The 19,662-nt window shown below is 42.1% G+C and overlaps 1 protein-coding gene across 7 annotated transcripts in view; it reads right to left on the minus strand.

The window, feature by feature from the left end:
- GRIA1 (glutamate ionotropic receptor AMPA type subunit 1) overlaps positions 1-19,662 on the minus strand; it is a 299,136-nt gene that overhangs the window by 17,844 nt on the left and 261,630 nt on the right. For 3 of the 7 annotated variants that reach the window (XR_008314541.1, XM_053288235.1, XM_053288236.1), the window contains 3 exons: positions 11,190-11,388; positions 9,975-10,222; positions 140-254 (listed from right to left, as the gene is read on the minus strand). Coding sequence is in view for 3 of the 7 variants with exons in the window: in XM_053288235.1 (XP_053144210.1) it covers positions 140-254; positions 9,975-10,222; positions 11,190-11,388 (562 nt within the window). In the remaining 4 variants the exon portion in view is untranslated. Of the gene's footprint in view, positions 1-139; positions 255-953; positions 1,079-9,974; positions 10,223-11,189; positions 11,389-19,662 lie in introns of all 7 variants that reach the window. The other 4 variants (XR_008314542.1, XR_008314543.1, XR_008314540.1 and 1 more) reach the window with 3 other exon arrangements.

Genomic DNA, 19,662 nt, shown 5'->3' on the forward strand with positions numbered 1-19,662 from the left:
CTATAATTTTCACAGTGCCAATACGTTCCATGTGATGTCCCACTTTTACACCACTAAGGCCAGGGGAGTCTTTGGCAACACACTGATTTTTCTTATTTTCTTTAAATGGGTATGCATGACCTCTTCAGGGGTAACTGACCTTACTTCCGGAGTCTTTGCTTCCACACTCCCCTTTATCGTACCACCATTTGCTTTTCAGCTTGTCTAAGACGCCTTGCTCACTGAGTTTCAAAACCGCTAGGTTTACGGGACCTCTTCAAACCAGGGGGGGAAATAACATAAATAACATTACCAATGTTATTTTATGTTATTCAGCACAGACAGTTCATTCACAGCATTCATTGTACAAGTTATACATTACAAAGTGATACGATTGAATACTCCATCTGGCCACCCCACCCTCCTCCAACATACCATCCATCCCCACCACTCCCAGCATATGTGTTCCCTTCTTTCTTCCAACAAAGCAAGATGAGTATTACTATATCACTTTGAGTAACCAGCAACCTCAGCCACCTGCCATAGATACTTGCAATGGTCTTGCCAATGCTGATGACTACAGACCATTCCCATCTGCAAGACTATCAGCCAGTAGCAGAACCCTGCACAGTATCTTAGTCCCCTATCCATGGTCATGCTCAAGAGATCCAACAAAAACTTTGGGATGGGAGGTGGGGAAAGGAGGGATGTGGTCCTACTGAAGCTTTAGTGCAATGGACAGGAGTGATTTTAATCCCTTCTGTTAGAAGGGTTGCCACAACAGCCATGCAGGCATCACATCTAGCCCCATGTATTCCTTTCCCATTTTCTTGTTAAGCAGAGTGCATGTTCTCCCCCAGTGAGAGGGCACTCCAATAATGTTTGCTCTTCCCATGTGTTGGAATGCAAGGTGTATTGGCAGTGTGGTTGCTGGTTACTATCCATGCCGTTTATACCCACTAGGTTGTTCTTACTGAGGCTGACCTTGGAGTCACCTCCCCCGCTGCCGCACTCGCCCTTGTCGTACCACCATTTGTTTTTCAATTTGTCCAAAAGCCCCTGCTCGTTCAGTTTTAACACTGCCAGGTTTACTGGGTTTCTTTAAAATGAATAGATAACACTCGATGAGTAACAGGCGGAGAACACTTGGAAAGTCATGTGACAACAAGGGATCGGTGAACCAGCACCCTTTAGTCTGCTCCAGTATTCTCCCCCAGAGAGTTCATATCCCTTGCAGTTAGAAAAACCAGCGGGGTGGGGGGTAGCACTCTTTGCAATTGGCAGTTTTTGCAGCACAAAAGAAACAACAGAGAACAGCATCCCAACATTTGCTTTGCTTTAGGCAACAGCTGCTCCCAGTGGATGCCATCTTCTACAACAGCTGAATTGATAATAGTATAAAATTTGATTTCTAAGCATTGGCATAGGGTTGCTTTCTGAAACAATTAAGTGTAAGAGCTGTGGAGGTGTCATTTGTCAAGCTGCAGCTGTGGCTCAATAATTTGGCCTTTCCCAAATATATTTATATATAAATATATATAATGTGCAGATAATAATTTTGGGAATGGGGGAGGGGAGTCTGGCTCGCCTATTCCTCCTGAGTGATCCTCATGTCACAAAAGACATATATAACAATACGATCAGTAATATCTTTCTTTAAGGAACAAAAAGAAAAATAAACATTTAATCAATTTAAGAGGTATAACATATTCAAATCAACAACTGAAAGACATTTCACAACATACAAAAACAGAAAAAGGAAGATCCTTTGATGCCATTGAAGTCAATGGGCCAGATTCTATGTAGGAGGAAAGAGATTGAAATTAATGCAGCTGTGCTGATTACACCACAGAGGAGAAGCCATTTCAGTAAACCTTTGGTGACTTGTGGCTTAACCTCCCGCTAACTTCATTCTAGCTACAATTTGTATGCACCTCAGAGTTCTAGAAGCAGTGCTGTTGTCAGGCTGTCTGTCTGATTGGACTCTCCAAGCTGCAGACATAAGATGTGACAGAATGGCAGGAGCAAAGGGGAAGAAGGGAAGAAATAGGGGAAGGGCAACAGATGTGCAAGGTCCACTGTATCTGCCAAGCATATTGTTGGCATAATTCATTTAATGTTGCTAGAAAGTCAATAAAGACTTGTGCTGCAGTACATCCTCCTCAGCACCGAATACTGAGGAGTAATCTTTTAGCATATTTTTAAAAGAAGCATAATTAGGCATTTCATATACATTTCATATGAAAATGTGATGAAATATTTGGGATCCCTAGGACATTCCAATAGTAGATCAAGTGCAGCAACTGCAGATGTTGCTGGATCTGGTCTTTCACTTAGTTGTTTATACTGGTCAACTGTATCTGATTTACCACTTTAATCCTTTCTTGGGGATCTCTTCCCCTTAATCTGTGCATTTTGCAGCATCAAAAATTGATGGCTGCGATGTGTTTTGTATAGGGATGTCCCTGAAGAGCATTTGGAAACTGCAGCTAGTGTAGGATGCTGCAGCCTCTCTTTACACTGAAAAAACAATTATTTAAAACTACTTTGGCTGACATTGATTTACAGGCACAATTCAAGCGTATTTTAGGGAGCATCTTTTTTCATCTGTGAAGGCCTTACTTCAGAGTCTATTATCCTGGAGTATGAAACTGGGAACTGTACAAATTAAGGCCTTCTCTATCATGGGCCCAGCTTTATGGATTTCCCTCTTCAGGGAAAACCACCAGAGTCTGAAATTACAGGGTTTCCCCCCCATAATGTTGAGGATTTTATTGTAATGCTAATTTATGTTGACCTGCTTTCAGTTATTACTGTTGTAGATGATGGTTGACATCCAGGATAACACTGCACACACCAAAAAACATTCCACATGTGCAACAAGGGCAGGGCAATTTTTGCCAGTTCTTCCCTCACTTTGCAACCATCTGTACCTCCAGAATATATGTCCCTGAGGGCCCTGCAAACCACAAGGACATATCTTTGGGAGGCACAGTGGGCTGCAAAGGGAAAGGGAGATTGGCAAGAATAACCTCTTCTCTGTTGTGTTTGTGGAATGTTTTTCAGTGCACACAGTGTTAATCTGGATGTCATACAATAATTGTGAATTTTATTTTATATATGGAGGAGCTTGTGATTTTGAACACTGTTTTTTATCATTAATTATATTATTAATTATTATTTTTGTTTACACAATCAGACAGGTGTTATTGACTGGTCTGTTTTATCCAGACACCGAGTCCTTCCCAAGGACCTGGGATGGCTGAATTTTATTATCAATATTGTTGTTATTATTATTATTATAGATATTGTCACAAAATGTAGGCTGTTCCCAGTAGAGTTGCTTTTTGTAATTGGCTGATGGTGATTTCTGTGGCCCCTATGGTGTTGAGGTGCTCTTCAAGTTGTTTTGGAATTGCACCTAGGGCACCAGTTACCACTGGGATTATTATGGTCTTCTTCTGCCACAGCCTTTCAATTTCAATTTGTAGATCTTTGTATTTTGTTATTTTTTCTATTTCTTTTTCTTCTATTCTGCTATCACCTGGTATTGCTATGTCAATTATTTTATTTTATATTATTTTAAAATTGTCTGACATACTAACAGTGTGGATGTACCAGAAAGCCATATTCATGCTGTGGGGATCTTTCCTAGCTGTGCAGTTTCAGGCAAAAATGGGAGGTCAAGTTTGCCAATTTCCTCTGCCTCTATAATTACCCTGAACCATCTGAAAATATGTCCCCGAGGGTTATGCAGGTCACTTCCAGAGGCAGAGGAGATTGGCTTCCCCACCCCACACTGTGTGGGCAGATGCTGCAGAAGTGAGGAAGCTATTTGCAGTGATGCATCTTCCTAGCATGCCCACATTACATTAGTCAGGATGTTAGCCACTAAGAATATTTATATACACTTTTCAATAAAAAAGTTCATAAAGCAGTTTACATTGCAAAAGGAATGAGAAAAAGGTTCCTTGTCCCAAAGGGGCTCATAGTCTAAAAAGAAACACAAGGGAGACACAGGCAACAGCCACTGGTATGCTGGACTGAATAGAAACAGTTGCTCTCCCCCTGCTAAATATAAGAGAGCCGCCACTAAGGTTCTTCATTGTTCAATTAGCAGGGATTGCAGCCTTCATTTTGTATTATGAAAGACAAGACATGAAATGTTTAAATAAAAGGAGTGAGATAAATAAACAAATCATTGTATAATTCTAGTAAACAGTGGCTGACATCCTGACTCAAGAAATGTGCATACAGCATGTGTTCCAGAGTAAAGCAGCATGGATAGTTGGGTGAAGGGGGCCAATTTTCACCACTCTCCCCTTCCCTCTAAAGCACTCTGTGGCCACTGTATATTTGTCCCTGAAAGTTCCTACACCTAGATTAGAGGTGTGCTTGAGCTGGTTTGGCACCTCCTCTGGGAAGCGCCAAACCGATTCGGGTGCCGATGTTTGAGCCAATTTGGTGGGGTGTGTAGTGGTTCCCTTAAAAAGCAGGTAAGGAGCTCCTTACCTGCTCGTCCCCACACTGCTGCTCTTCTAGTGGCAACACCCACTCTCCAAAGAGCTGCACAGAGGCTGCATGGAACAGTGCTGCAGTCCTGCATGGTTTCGAAGGCACGTGCCGCTACCAGAAGAGCGGCGGGGTGGATCCGAACAGGTAAGGAGCTCCTTGCCTGATTTTTAAGGCAACCGCTCCCTGCCCCACCACCAGCTGCCCCGAGCCACTCATGCACATCCCTAACCCAGAACCAGGGGGGCCAGATCTAGCATTCCCACCATGACCTTGGAACACAGCTCTGCCTTCATCCTCTGACTTGGAGGAGTCCCTTGAAGACCAGCCAGTTCAAGCAGAGGTTCCACAGCTCCAGTGCTTACAAAATTGGGCAGGGCTCCTTTAAATGACAGAGTTTTTCTCCAAGGAAGAGTTGGTGCTAAACCACTCTCCCTGGGCAACAGCTATAGAAACCAGCAGTTACCTCAGAGCATCTGCCCGATGCAACATTCAACTTAAACTGTTTTATTCAGATCTCTCTCTGCACCCTCCCCATCTCCTTGGAGTTATCCAAGGTCCTGTCTGTTCTACCAACTGTACTTTCCTTGGATCTGTCTGAGGTCTGTGTCCCTCCTAGAATTCCTACCATCTTCCACCTCCTTGCCTCAGTTGAGGCTTTGACTTGACCATTGTCCCCTACTGGAACAGTATATCTTGATGTCATTCTTTCTCATCCCTTTAATGAGCTAGCCCCCTTGACAGAACTGTGCTGCACAGAAGAGAGGGGGGAAAGCTATGGGATAGCCATGGCTATTTCCACAAATGCAACCTTTTGTAACTTTGGTCAAGAAACAGTGCTGATATCAGCAATTATGATATTGCTCTGGGACTCTTACATGAGATATGTTGCACCCTCAAGTCACATTTGACACATGAAATGTTAGGCACTGAGCATGTAAACAGTGTTTTAAGAACAAGCAGCGATGACGCAGAACAGACAATTATTTCTGTAGTTTAAGGCAGAACACAGCCTCATTTGTACAGTCACTGTTTAACAATCCAGGAAGATGTAGTAATCAGTGATCTGAAAGAATATTTTAATTCCTGCGTGGGTATATGGTATTATAAAGCCCAATAAACTCTTTGTTGTTCTTTAAGTACAGATCACTCCGCTACACTCATATATCATTTGTTCTGCATGTTGTTGTTTTCCTAAGGGACTAAATTTGAAGTAATTGGTTCTCCTTTGTAGCTCATATGGCACACTGCATCTTCTAGTTTCTGACAAGCCCCTGAATCTTTGATGAAAAATCAAGTTGGCTGGCACTTATTTCTTCTGAAGTATGTTAGTTTTGTTGAATCTTCGACAAGGAACATTTTTATTCATTTAAATGACTTGGAATAATTGACATACAAGTTTATGGGGCCTCTGGGGAGCTTTGCTTAAAGGTTATCACTTTGAGAAGGGAAGGCACGTACAGAATGCTGTCCTACCTGCTCACCACTACTTCATTTTATATCATCTCTCTTCTTTTGTTTTTAACACTGATATATAGATTTATTTTGTGTAAGGTCTCTCTTCCCACCCACCAACTAATTTACTTTCCCTTAGACTAGAACAGGTTGTTTTGTGTTAATGCTATCCCCCAAATAATTTCTGTCTGTTCAGCACTGCTTAAAGTCTGATATAGTATTCACAAATTGTTTATACATTTATTAACATTTATTAACTGAAGTCCAACTGGAGAAAAAAATGGCCTGGGCTAGACGGCACACGTGAAGCTCTGGGATCTAGCCCAATCCTGGCACTGCCATGGACTGGGGCAGTGCCCCAGGATTGGCCTAGATCACAGCACTGCCCCTGTGCCTAGCCCCACTTTTGGACCTGGCATTTAGGCTGTGGTTCGCTTAACTTCAGCAGGCAATCGACGGGTTACGAGGCTCCTCCCGGGCCCATCACCATGTCTGGCAGTGAGCCGGGGGGGGGGGGGGAGGAGCAGCCATGCCGAGCATGGCAGCTGCTCTAGGGAGAGCAGCCATTGCACTCATAGCATGGGGCATCCTGGTATATGAAAGGGGGGAAAGTACCCCTGCTCTCAGCTCCTGCCGTTGCTGTGCTACCACTCATGTGGGCATGCAGCACTGCAGAGTGGAGGGTGGCTGCTACTTGTCTGCCAGGGAAGGCAGGCGAGCACTTGCCTTCCCTACAGCATGCCCAACAGCTGGTGAAAGATCTCAAACTCACATATTAAAGTTACAGTTATCCAATGCCTTAGTCATTTCACAGCTGGATTACTGTCATGCACTCTACGTGATGCTGCCCTTGAAGAATATTTGGAAACTTCTAGGAGCTCCCTGCTGGGATCATATTATACCCTTTCTGAAAGAGCTGCACTGCTACCAATTTGTTTCTGGGTCCAATTCAAGGTGCTGGTTTTGACCTTTAATGCTGTTAACAGTTTGGGCTGTGGATATCTGAAGGACTGCCTGCTCCCAAGCATTTCTGCCTGCATGACAAAATCATTGGAGGGGGCTCTGCTCTGCGTGCTGATAGTGAGAAAGGCTCTGCTGTCAAGCACATGGGACAGGGTCTTCTCAGTCATTGCCCCAGGCTTTGGAGTGCTCTCCCAGATGGCATCCGCTCCTCAGCCTCCATTTCTGTTCTTAGAAAAGTAAAAATGTGGCTCGCTACCCAGGCTTTTATATGAGAACATAGCATTTACTGATTCTCCTTTTTTACTGCTGCTGTTCTGTGTTTTTGTGTTACTGTTTTATATAGGTTTTAAACCTTCTAAACAGAGATAAATGATTTTTATATATTTAATACCTGTACTTTTTATATTTTAATTGTGCATTGTTTTAATTATATTGTAAATCGCTTTGGGATTGTTTTAATGAAAAGCAGTATAGAAATCAAATAAACAAAAAATAATTCCTCAATATCAGATCCCTTGAAGAAGAAAAAAGGATGCTTTACACTACATCTTAAAAATGGTCACCATTTTTTTTTAGTCAATTCAGTCTGTTGATGATGGTACAACCTGAGCTATTTAAACAAAATGCAAGACCCTGCAATCCCTCTGCCTATCAGTGATCATTGTAACCCCCACCCCATTCTTCACAGTATTAGTTTTTGCCATGCTTGTTCCTACAAAGGATAGGTCTGTGGGACAGTTTTCAGGGGATCTGATGCACTTTTTCAGCATATCCAATCCCTCACTCTTAGTTATAAGCCCTATTGATCTGCGCTATGGATGTGGGAATTTTCAGTGCCGACAAAGTGTGTGCACTCTGTATAGGGGATGGGAATAATGACAATACAGGTTCAGCAGTGTCACATCGTTGTCCATCCTTGTACAATAACTATTTCTTATATTTCAGTAGGGAAAAATTTATTTATTTCATTTCTTAAATCATCAATAAAGGTTGTGAATAACGGTGCTACAGGTTCACCTGGAACTTTTTCAGATGGAAGCTTTATTGTGACTTTACTTTGGTAGGGTAGGTGTCAGATTTATTCCGAAGTCGGTGAGATATTTCAGAGAGCACTTTACACACGATTCAGGTTTCCCCCTCTATATTAGAACCTAGCCTGATTTATGTCCGGGGTAAAAAAAAATCCTCTCTTTGTGTTGGAATATCCATTATGCCCCAAACTTGCAGTAAAGCCTCGTGGAAAACCTCCTGGGCCTTTCCAGACAGCAGGCTTTACCTGTTAGGAGGGGATTAGATTAGGAGGGGCGAAATACTGCGAGAAATATTGAAATAGTGTGTCTAGATGATATGTGAACGCATACCTGCCCTTCCAAAGCAAAATCGCCACCTGGCAGAGATCCTGTGCAACATCATTGTCCTTCCTTTTGCAATAACTATTTCTTATGTTTCAGTTTTGGAATTCAAATGCAACCTTAAGTGGGAACACTAAAGTGAGAACACTGGATGCCTCAGTGGGTCATTTATCACAGAGCAGTTGGTTTGTTAAGAACAACTGTACCTTCGCTGGCGTCAGTAATGAAACTCCCATTAGTGTCAATAGAACTAGGATTCTACCCAATGGGCCTATCTGTTGAAAATGTTTTCTTTATGAAACAGATTCTGATCCCATTGACTTCAATAGACAAACTTCTGCTGACTTGGATGGAAACAAGAAGAGGGTCCATCAGTTCAGTCAGGCGCAGAAAAGGATGTGTTCCCTGGGTTGGTCCTCACAGTGGAGAGAAGACACTACATGGTGATTGCAGAGTATATAGTACTAGTGCAACAGTTAAAATGAAAACAAACAACAAACATAATGGGACGGAAAACGGAGACCATACGTTCTAAAGAAGCACCATCAGACCAAATAGAAAAACAAAGTGTTCTTCCTTGGCTGTTTCTATTGTCCTGGGAAGTCAATCAAGAAGAAGCATCTCTCTTCCCCTGCTCCTGCCATAGAGGAATATTTTGAAGGGCAGGATTTATCAGCATTTGCATTTTGGTATGTTTGTTTTATTTCTTTAGAAGAAGAAATATTACAGTTTTAACATACCCTAACAATTTGGAAAAGTGGGATTCCATTAAAATCTAAATTTAAAAATCAAAACAGCATTATTCACAGCCAGTTGTATTTGCTGTTAAGCTACAAAAACCTGAACCTTAAAACTCTGCACACAACTCCTGCCCTGCTCCTAGTATTGAAATATTAATGAGAAAATCCTATCATGTTTGCCGGAAAATTGATAGAAACAGAATTGCATGGATAATAGTATGCAATGTTTTTCCTTTGTGTGGAGTAATCCATTCATCATATTAGCTAGCCAGTGTGTGTCCTGTTATTCTCTCTGGCTTTGTGTATCATCTTTGTGTGTCTGTTGTATTCTCTGTCTTGTTGTGGCCAATGTGAAAGGCTAGTCATACTTCTTCTTTTTCTTTCCCCCTCTTTTTCTTTCCAGTACATTTTACTAACTAGGCCTAATGGGTTGCTAGGGGTAACAGGCTAAGCAAAAGCACCTGTCAGTTATTTATTGCCTAGCAAGAAGGAAAACACTTCGTCTTTCGATTTGTTTGTCCTATACAAATTTGCATCTCTTTGTTCAGACATGCACATAGCAAAATACTTTTACTCCCAGAATCCCTTCTAAGCTCGACTCCAAACAACGGCTACAGTATATATTGACTATTGTCATGCAGTACAAGCAAGTTGCTTCGAAGTAATAATGTGTTAATCAGTAGCTGGTATGGCACACTATCCCTGCTGTTGACACAGAGTTGCATCTATATTAACGGAAAACAGAATATGGGGGAGCAGGCCTCTGTCATAAGCAATCCTTGAAGAGGTGGCTGCTCCTGTCACAGTTAAGCAGCAGTCCAGCAGTTCTTAGCACATCATTAATTTCTCCTCCCTCCTCCCCCCCCTCGCCCCGTTTTATGATCTATATTGTGGTAACGGACACTGGAAGCAAGTTTAGATGCACTGCTTGCTTGAGCTGCAGGGTGAGGAATAACACTTTCAATCTACCTACCTCAGTGGTGAACCTTTTGGCGTTGCAATGCCATAGCCTTTGGAATCCAAGTTACCTCCCACCTTCATGGTGTCACATGGCTTTCTCTGCTCAATGTACTCATTCATGGTAGATTCTAGCAGGTAGGCATACTTCCCTTTCGACCTCCTCACACGTTTCATCCCCTCTTCTGTTGTCAGCACGAAAACAGAGGGCTCAGCTGACTTCATGTACGTCCACATCTTCTCAAAAACCGCTATTTTAGATCTCTGTCCAGAATAGCATAAATCCACCGCTCTTAGCACGTGTTAATACACAGAGCAGAGATTCATACACCAAGGAAGACACACATGGGGCTGGGCAGTAGGCAATACCTACATATTGTATAGCTAAAGAGAGGAAAGTGTGCAGCACTTTAAAGAGGCAAAAAGGTCTCCTACTTTGGGTATGTGGAGAAGTGTATTGTGTGAAAGTTGGCACTACAGAGATAGACTTCTGCTGCCATTTCTATGATCACAATGGCATTTTTAATAAGTAAAAGAGAACAAAACTGAACAGAAGGGAAAATAACTAGCAATTTGTAGTGAATGTGCAAATGTTTAAATACAAGCAACACTTTCTTAGCACTGACGTAAGGCCATAGCTCGGTGGTAGAACAAATAATAGATAAAAGCTCCCAGATTCAATCACTGGCATTTCCAGTTCTTTAAAAGTAACTGAAGAACCATGGCCTCTTGAAGTAGGCAGTACTCCAAAATACTCCTTCACTGACAATACTCAGTATAAGGCAGTTTCATTTGGTCAACAGTAAGAGAACTAAACTGCATCATTTGAAGTGTAGATTGTCAATGGAGTAAGTAGGTTGGAGAGAACATGGACGAGAACTGAAAATTATGACACATCAGACCACTGAAAGAAAATACACTTTTTGAGGCCTTGTTACATAAGCCCCGCTTGAGTGTTACAATGATGTATTTACATATGGTAAATTGTGCCATTAAATTACAGAGCTAACCAAGTACTTATTATTCTCTAAACCTGAGCTGCAAGTCACAGGGTAATTACTTTTGATGCTGCTAAGTGTAATTACTCAGTAATCTGTAGAAGCGTGTAATTACTCCATGTTTCTAGGGTATTTATGGTATCTGGCAGACCCTATGTGCTCTATTTCCTGTGAACAAGGGCTAGCATGAGATTCTTGCTTTGTATATAGAAGGCAGAACTAATTTCTCTTACCCTAAAGAATTCTTTAGTAGAACCAGATTCCAGCGTCCCATAAGCTATCTCTGTTTGCTTGGCCAAGTCTTCTGCACTCTCTATTGGAGACACCATCCTCTCTACTGTCAAGAATGCAGCTAGGTTGGCTGTATAAGAAGAGATTATGATCAAGGTGAAAAACCACCAGACCCCACCAACTATACGTCCAGACAAAGATCTGCAGGAAAAGGAAAATAGAAAGCATAGTGAAAGTGAATTAAAAGAGGAGTAGAACAGAAAATAAAGAAATAAAGAACAGTCCACAAATCTGCTTCTACAAAAGCCTCAGTGGAACAAATTTGTGGGCTATAATCACAATTAGCTTATCAAGGCCTAAATCAGTGTATAGGTTTAACCTCAGCCTGAGTTATATTAAAGGCTACTAGTCTTTTGTTTTCTTAGCATAAGATAAATGTCACTCATGAAGCCAGTTTCATTTTAAATGCTTGGTATGTGGAGGCCCCTTGAAACTAGAACTGTTCATTGGCAGCTGCTTCATACAGTGAGTCGGTTATGTGCTCACCACATAGATAAAGTTCTTTCACGTATTTTGTTTCCACACTTATCCCAAAATAAGTCAGTTGATGGCAGTGTATGGACAAACTACATATTCATATGAAAAAGCTATCCATATGAAATGCTGCTTCAAACAAATGGCTCTCTGCTTGGAGCAGCCATACAGATGTGGTTCCAAGTGCCCTTCATGTCAATGTTCTTTTATGTGAAAAGTAGACCTGATATTGCTTATGAAGAAGGTCCAATCCAACCACATAATTCATGAGCTCCACATACAAAGGGCATGCTGTGGAAGCCTTGTCCACCTGTGCAAATGGACCCCCAACCATCGTACATATTGCCACTGGCACCCAGCTCTAGCTTTAGGGGCCATAACATGCATGAAGCCCTCCCTATTGTTCCATGGCTATGCCAGGAGTGTACTTCTGGAACCAACCATGAAGTGGCAATAGATGTCTTCATAGAAAGGCAGTGTGCTGGTCTTCATGCTCAAGTTACTCCTAGTTGAAATGTACCAAAGTCCAAGCAGGTTGAAGAAAGATATCCTATGCTGGAAGCAATTCCACAGCCCTCCTAGAGGCCCCACAGCCCTCCTCAAGGGTTTTGTACAGACCAGGCCACATCTAGGGAACTGAGAAGTAAGGGGCAGAAGTCAGGCAGGTTGGCTGTGTGGGTTCTCCTTAAGTCCTGTGGCATGCTTGTTGCAGGACCCAGGAAATCCTTGCATGGCCAACATACCTGCTACATCCCAACCCCGGGAAAAGACACTTGAGAATACCTGCAGCCCCACCCCCTGAATAAAATGCCTCCTATGAGCTATGAGGGCTGGATTGTGTCCACTAATGGAAAGGCTGGATCATATCCACTAATTTCTGAAGGTATTTAAGTTGGTTTGCATGTTCATTTCTATTATGTTCAGTTTTCTTCTGCATAATAAATGTGGCAAAATATTACATCAGAAGAAATAAAATAATAATAATAATGATAGTAACAAGAAACAGATTTCAGGACAAAATTGTATTTATTTAATATACCTTTCAAGAGAAGAGCACCATAAAGTTAGCTTTAAGAACATGAAGAATGGGTTATGGAATCTTTATTGCTGGAATATGGAATGAAGGCAAGGAGATAATGCGGCAAGGAGAGAATTTTTATGTGGAACCCCTGCACAGAACCCCTGCTTTCTCTGTGTGGAAAGAACTGGTTCATACCCTATGCTAGTTGTGCAACATCCAATATTTGTTTAATTTTAATATTGAAGATATTTGATAGACAGATGTAGAGCTTCTTTTGTCTTTCCAGCCAAGTAATCATGGAATAATTAAGAAAAATTAGGAATATTTATATACCACTTTTTTTTAAAAAAAAGGTCCCAAAGCAGCATACATAGCAAAAATAATGAGAAAATGGTTGTCTGTCCCCAAAGGGCTCACAATCCAAACAGAAACACAAGGAATGCAGTAGCCACAGCCACTGGGAGGGATGCTGTGCTGGGCTGAATGCTATCTCCTTGCTAAATATAGGAGAGCTACCAGTTTAAAAGTTGGCCCATTGTCCGGTTAGCAGGACTGGGAAATAATGATTTAAGGATTTTGGAAATGCATTCATTCATTCATTCATTCATTCATTCATTCATTCAACAATGCAACAATTAAGAACTCTATGTGCAAAAATTATGAAGAGCTGTGCAACAGTACTCCTAGGCAACTGCACAAACTTTACATTCCACCACATCTGTAATGTCACATAGTAAGTCAACCTCTGAAAATATTTTTCCTCACTTGAGGACAGCATTATCTATTGCTGCTGTCTCTCCGCCCCTGCCCTCTATATGCTATAACCCCTTGAAATTTAGTTAATTCTGGGGGCAGTGTGATTGTACACACACACACACACACACACACACACACACACACACACACACACACACACACTGAATTATCTATCTATCTATCTATCTAATCTATCTAATCTATCTATCTAATCTATCTATCTATTCCATTGCATAGCAATGGTAGAGCTAAACTAGAGCATGCAAATGGCAAAAAGGACCCACACCTACAAAAAATTCAGTTCAGTCCATTTCAAAATTAATCACAGGAAAACCCTAATTATATTAAAAAAGAAATATTTTCTTTATCCAAGCAATTCAGTGGCTGACACAGTTCTCATGCTGCTCATGTTGCGCTGGTCCTGGAGGGAGAGGCAGTTTTCACCCCTTCCCTCTGAAGCCCACTCTGCACAACCTTCAGGGACATATTTTTGGGAGGCACAGAGCATTGCACCCCCAGCCCCAATGAAGGCAGGACATGCTCAGTTGGAACAAAATAGGGCCACATTATTAATATATAGTAGAATAAGACTTGCAATGAGGTACCTAACTAATCAGAGTGTGGGTATTCCACCCATGTGGGATGGCCTCCTAGGGAGGGCCGTCCCACACCAGGGTGAAGGGCTGGGTACTGATTCGGTCAGGCACCAGGTCCTGACTTTCTCACACTGCGAGGCTTTACCCTGCTGGGGGATGAACCCGACCCATCCCCAACCCAAGCTGCCAAGCTCTCGAGCCACCCCCCCAAACAGGGGACATTCCCAGCCCTCCGAGCTGCAAAAGCCCTAATGTGCTGTTCCTTGGCCCCCTTCACCCCAAATGGCTCTCCATCCAAACACCATTAGTTAAACTACCTACCCAACACCTGCACTCTCCTGCCAAGTGACTGGATACTTCAGTGCATACCTAGGACTCAAAAAAGCAAGGGACTTAGTGAGAAGTAGGTGAAAAAAGGTAGCACCTTGTGCCAATATGGTGTGACCCCCCCCCCAAATTCCTACTTGGCCCCTGCAGGTGACCAGCTATCCCTCACTGAGTGCAGGGTGGGTGGGAGGGTGCTGAGCTGTGGAGCAGCTACTTGAAATGGAAGCAGCCAGGACCCAATTGGCCCACCTCCTTCCCTCAATGGCCAGCCTGTCACATGGAGAGGGAGACAAGATGGTGCTTGTGCCTGCCTCATATGACGAGGCACAACCCCACCTCCCACCTCAATGCTCTGGTGCAGCAGCGGGGACCACACTTCAGTGAGAGAGCAATGAAAACTGCTCCTCTCTGTAGCAAGCTCTTTGTTTATCTGAATGTCATGCTGTCCAGTGACATCTGAGCTTCTAGGCTGTTTATACTTGGAGTCTCATGACTTAAAGGCTCCAACTGCCCACATTTCCAAAGGGGGTCTCTGAACTCATGAGTGTGAAGAAGCAATTGGAAAATCACTTCCTGTTTCCATTGTTCCAGCTGGAAGAAAGGACAGATCTTAACTTATACAAAGCAGAAAAGAAAATATTACATTTGCAACCAATGTAACCTAACCATTGCACTGCTTGTCACGACCTGGCATTTAAAGAGCCTGGCTTTGCAATCTGCATGACAGATATGCCAGCAAGTCAAACACTGGTTCACACATCAGTCCTGTTCTTCCCCCACTATTTTATTCATGTACTGTTTCTTCCTTTCTTTTTTTAAAGTGCAAACAGTTTAAAGAAGTTGCAAATTTGCTCCGGAGATTGGTGGAAGGGGAAGATTTGTTGGTGATGTCAAGAGTTCTAGGCTCCTATTCTGGCCTTTTTCAGCTTAAAGTCAACCATGCTGCAGACCAGCAGAATGGGATTTTCAAGCTTGCCACAGAAGAAGAAACAAGATATGTTTTAACTGAAACCTACTGCTCTCAATATGTGGCTTCACCCTCGGACTATGTTGCCTACTTTTTATAAAGGGCTCTGATGCAACTCTGGCACAACTACCAGACCTCATACAGTCTTCTTGTTCATATCTACTTAACTTGAAACTAATTAAGATGACTGCTGTCCAAGTGGTCAGTTTGTGTAGTGTGGAGGGGAGAAAGATGGTGTCTGATAGAACGCCACGGAGCATCTGTGCTCAGTGGCAAATCCGTCCTGATTAAATTTATAGCTTTCAGATAGAAAGAGCATCCAAACAGTTTTTGTTTGAAACTGCAGAAATGATAAATCCACATATCTTATTCCAAATGCAGATGTCATCAGCGTTAGGGTTCTTAGAAGACTGACTGTGTGCTTCCCATACGCTGGACTGGTTTGGACAATATTTTGTCTGTCAGTTTGACTGCATGTGATAAGGATGTCATAAGTACCAGGTCATACACATTTTTTTTCCAGATTTATGAAGGAAATGAAAATAGAACACTGTAGAGCCAGGCTCAATAGACACGTCCCTTGAGCAGATCTTGCAGCTCCCTAACTGGTAACCTCCTTTTCCTAGAAAATCCTCAAAATGACTCCACTGCTGTGTAGAATATGTGACAGTTTTACAATTTCAGCTTATTTTGTGCCCAGGGGTTGAGGGTCTCAGGAATCTGCTACACTTCCCCAACTGAGAGCTCAGCACTAATTTCATAAGCAAAATAAATACATCCCAACCGTCTGTTGAAAACATCACATCCTAGTTGCTGAGCCACATAATAGTAGTGTTAAGTCATTCAACCCTTCAACCCTTCCACTGCTTTGGTCTTTGCTCTGTATTTATTTCCTGCACTCAGAGCCTCTAAACAAAAGCAATATTGCCTGTCCACTCTCTTCTTGTCTTTCAGTTTTGTGTGAGATTTTTCTCAGTCCTTACTGGCTCTTCCTTGCCTCCTCATTTCCTCAGACACCTGCTTCATCCACCATCTTTTCTGGTGCTTCCCTACTTATCCACCTCATTCTGTGTCCCCCTTCCTCCAGCAACTGATCTCTAGTGCTCCCTTCCCATTCAGCTTTCCAATCCTCAGTCTGCCAATCACCCCCTCTCATTTCCTGTCAACTGGAAGCACTTGTGACAAGCACAGAGGCATCATCCAAGTAGGAGAACTCGCCAGTATTCAGTGCCATCATTTCTGCTGACGAAGGCCACTTCAATCTGACAAACAGTATTTGCATGCCAAATAATCATATTCATCTCCAGCTGCAAATTATACAGCTTTTCTTCTTCTCTGAAGCCAGGATATTTTTATGACTTAAATTCCCTCAGCTGCAGTTAACTAGACCCCAGCCTTTAGACTTCAGGAATGGTTTCCTTATTCTTAATCACTGAATCCCAAGGGGACCCCAGTCTGCCTGTTATAGTTGGCTCATCCTATCCGATTATGTACAGCAGTCATTACTTAGGAGTGGGTGGTGGGGGGAGCCATGGACAGTTAGGTATTGCTTGTTTATATATATATTTTAAAGCTCAATGCACACCTGAGCAGATTGCAGCATGATGCTCCAAACCTTTCTTACAACATACATACATGATCCTGACAATATAGGAAACACTTTCAATCTCTAATACTAACACCACTCCACCTAGCAGGAGAGGGAGAGAAGTGAAGAATGTCAGCCACTTTGCCCCTCCCCACAAAAACCAGAAGTTGCTGTGCCAGAGAAGAAAGAATGTCCAGATGCATTGCCTTTCTGCCCCTTCAGACCCAACTCTTTGGTTAGGGCAGGAGAAAGTGAAGGCTAGAAAGGAAAATGCAAACCTAGAAGCTGGCTTCAAGGACATGGAAGAAAGAGACAACAGCCCTCTTCTCATGCAATCCCCACACATTACTGAACCCAGGAGGAGTGGGACCCTACTTTCTGGCCCTGTCCTCTGGAAAAATTCCATGAGTTTGACCCCTTCCTCATGAGAGCTGCTGAATACACAGGACATGGGAGTGGGAAATGGCCAGCAGGTACATCCACATGAGGGGGCAGGGCCAGAAGGCCTCTCCTCCAGGAAAGATATGGGGGATTCTGTGAAAAGAGGGCTATCGTTGAGAGATATTGGGACACGTTCAGTTGGCATTCCACTGGTGGTACTCAGTATACCCACGAAAGCCATTCATTCCTTCAGAAGACTTTAAGCTGTCCTTGGGGATGTCATTCATAGAATTAAAAAAAATAAATCATACATGGCCAACAGATATGTTGTCACCCACCACTATGACAGAAACTGTGTGCGTGTGGATAGACAGACATTTTCTTTAGCAATAGCAATAGCAATAGCATTTACATTTATATACCACTCTATAGCCAGAGCTCTCTAAGCGGTTTACAATGATTTAGCATATTGCCCCCAACATTCTGGGTACTCATTTTACCGACCTCGGAAGGATGGAAGGCTGAGTCAACCTTGAGCCCCTGGTCAGGATCGAACTTGTAACCTTCTGGTTACAGGGCGGCAGTTTTACCACTGCGCCACCAGGGGCTCATACACATTTACACATTTACGCATCATAATAATGGCAATTTTGCTGATATTTAATAATTTCCTGATGAAGGATCATGTTGACTTCTGTGTTGTTTTTAGTGTGCTAAGGTTTAGTTTCCCAACAGTCCATATTTTTCTATTAAATAATCTATGGACATTATTTCAAATCCCCTCAAAAGCCTGTTTTTTCTCTTAGCAATAACCTGTTGAGATCTTACTCTTTTCCCACAGGATACCATGTCTCTTCCACTCTTGAAACGTGAGGTTTACCTGTTATGTGGCATGATAACAGATGCAGTGTCGCTTCTTTCTAAGCACTTTATCTACTAGAGAACAATTATTATCTTACACTCAACTCAGTACAACCCAACGGATGTGTCATAAATCTTGACTTTTGGATTTGTGCGTCTGACCTTTAGATTGTGTTCTTTCTCACAGACATAGTGGGTAGTACTCAGAAGAAGGAGCATCTTTTTTCATAGAATCAGATCTATGAAAGCAATAAATGGAGGAGGTAGTTGTGCAGAGAAAACCTTTAATTAATGTTTTGATAACTCAATGTGGAGGACAACCAAATGACCTCTTCTGATGAAATCAGCAGATGGGCCAGATGGGCCCTTCACGTTATATAAGGAAAAACATGTGCCATATCAGGAAACTGAGAATCCACATTTAGGGCTGCTGACTTTTATTTTACTGACCGCTGCTTCTTTGTCTTTAACAAAAGCTTGATCTGCTGCTATTGGCACATGATAATGCTTATCTGCTGTAAAAAAAAGTGTCACCAGGAACTTTTACACACAGCAGGTTTTACCACGAGTTTACTGGGAAGCTCTACTGAGAACTTGAAGTTGTACCAAGAAACCGATGCAAAAAAAATATTTTTACGCCAGATATAAATCGGGCTACACTCTAATGCACAGTGAAAAACCCAAATTGTGTGTGAACTGCTCCTCAGTAACTCTCAGGGCCTTTGGGGTTAATCTGGCCAATATGTGAACACACACACACACCCAATTCTGGAGGAGATGCGAATTAAAGGGCTTTAAAAGCCCCATGTGAAAAACTTCCAGCTAATCTTGGCACTTTAAACTACTCTTAAAGGCATAAGAGCAGAGAACAGTGATTAGTTGGCAATCCTACCCTTGCATCTGTTTAGCTGATATTGGGGGTCAGAGTTGCTTTTTCTGATAGGATTTATGTGCTTTTAGTAGCCATGAACCTGGCAAACATTCAATATGTAAAGCTTTCAACATTGCTACATCTTAATGTCATGGAAAGTTTCACACCTTGGGTTTCTGCTTGTCTGGTAGCTGTTGGAGGCACAGGAGCCTGCCAGAAAAAGGGCGTAATCTCAGAGAGAACAGAACTTTTTACATCTCCAATAGGATTCCCAACTGATAGAGAAAACTTTCCTAGACTATTCTTGTGCATTAAATTTTTATTAAATATTTTATTTTTTAAATTATTATTTAACATATTTTTATACCGCCCAAAACTCACATCTCTTGGTGGTTTACTACAAAAAATGAAAAGAGAAAAGTTAAAGCATTAGTTAAAACAAATAAATGACAACAGAAAAATTAAAACATTGGTTAAAATAAGTGATGACAAAAAGTTAAAACATTACGTCAATTTAAAATTTTAAAACAATATTTCAAAACAAGGTTAAAACTATCCACATAAATTAGCCAT

The sequence above is a fragment of the Hemicordylus capensis genome, chromosome 2, assembly GCF_027244095.1.
Source record: "Hemicordylus capensis ecotype Gifberg chromosome 2, rHemCap1.1.pri, whole genome shotgun sequence".
Classification (NCBI taxonomy): domain Eukaryota; kingdom Metazoa; phylum Chordata; class Lepidosauria; order Squamata; family Cordylidae; genus Hemicordylus; species Hemicordylus capensis.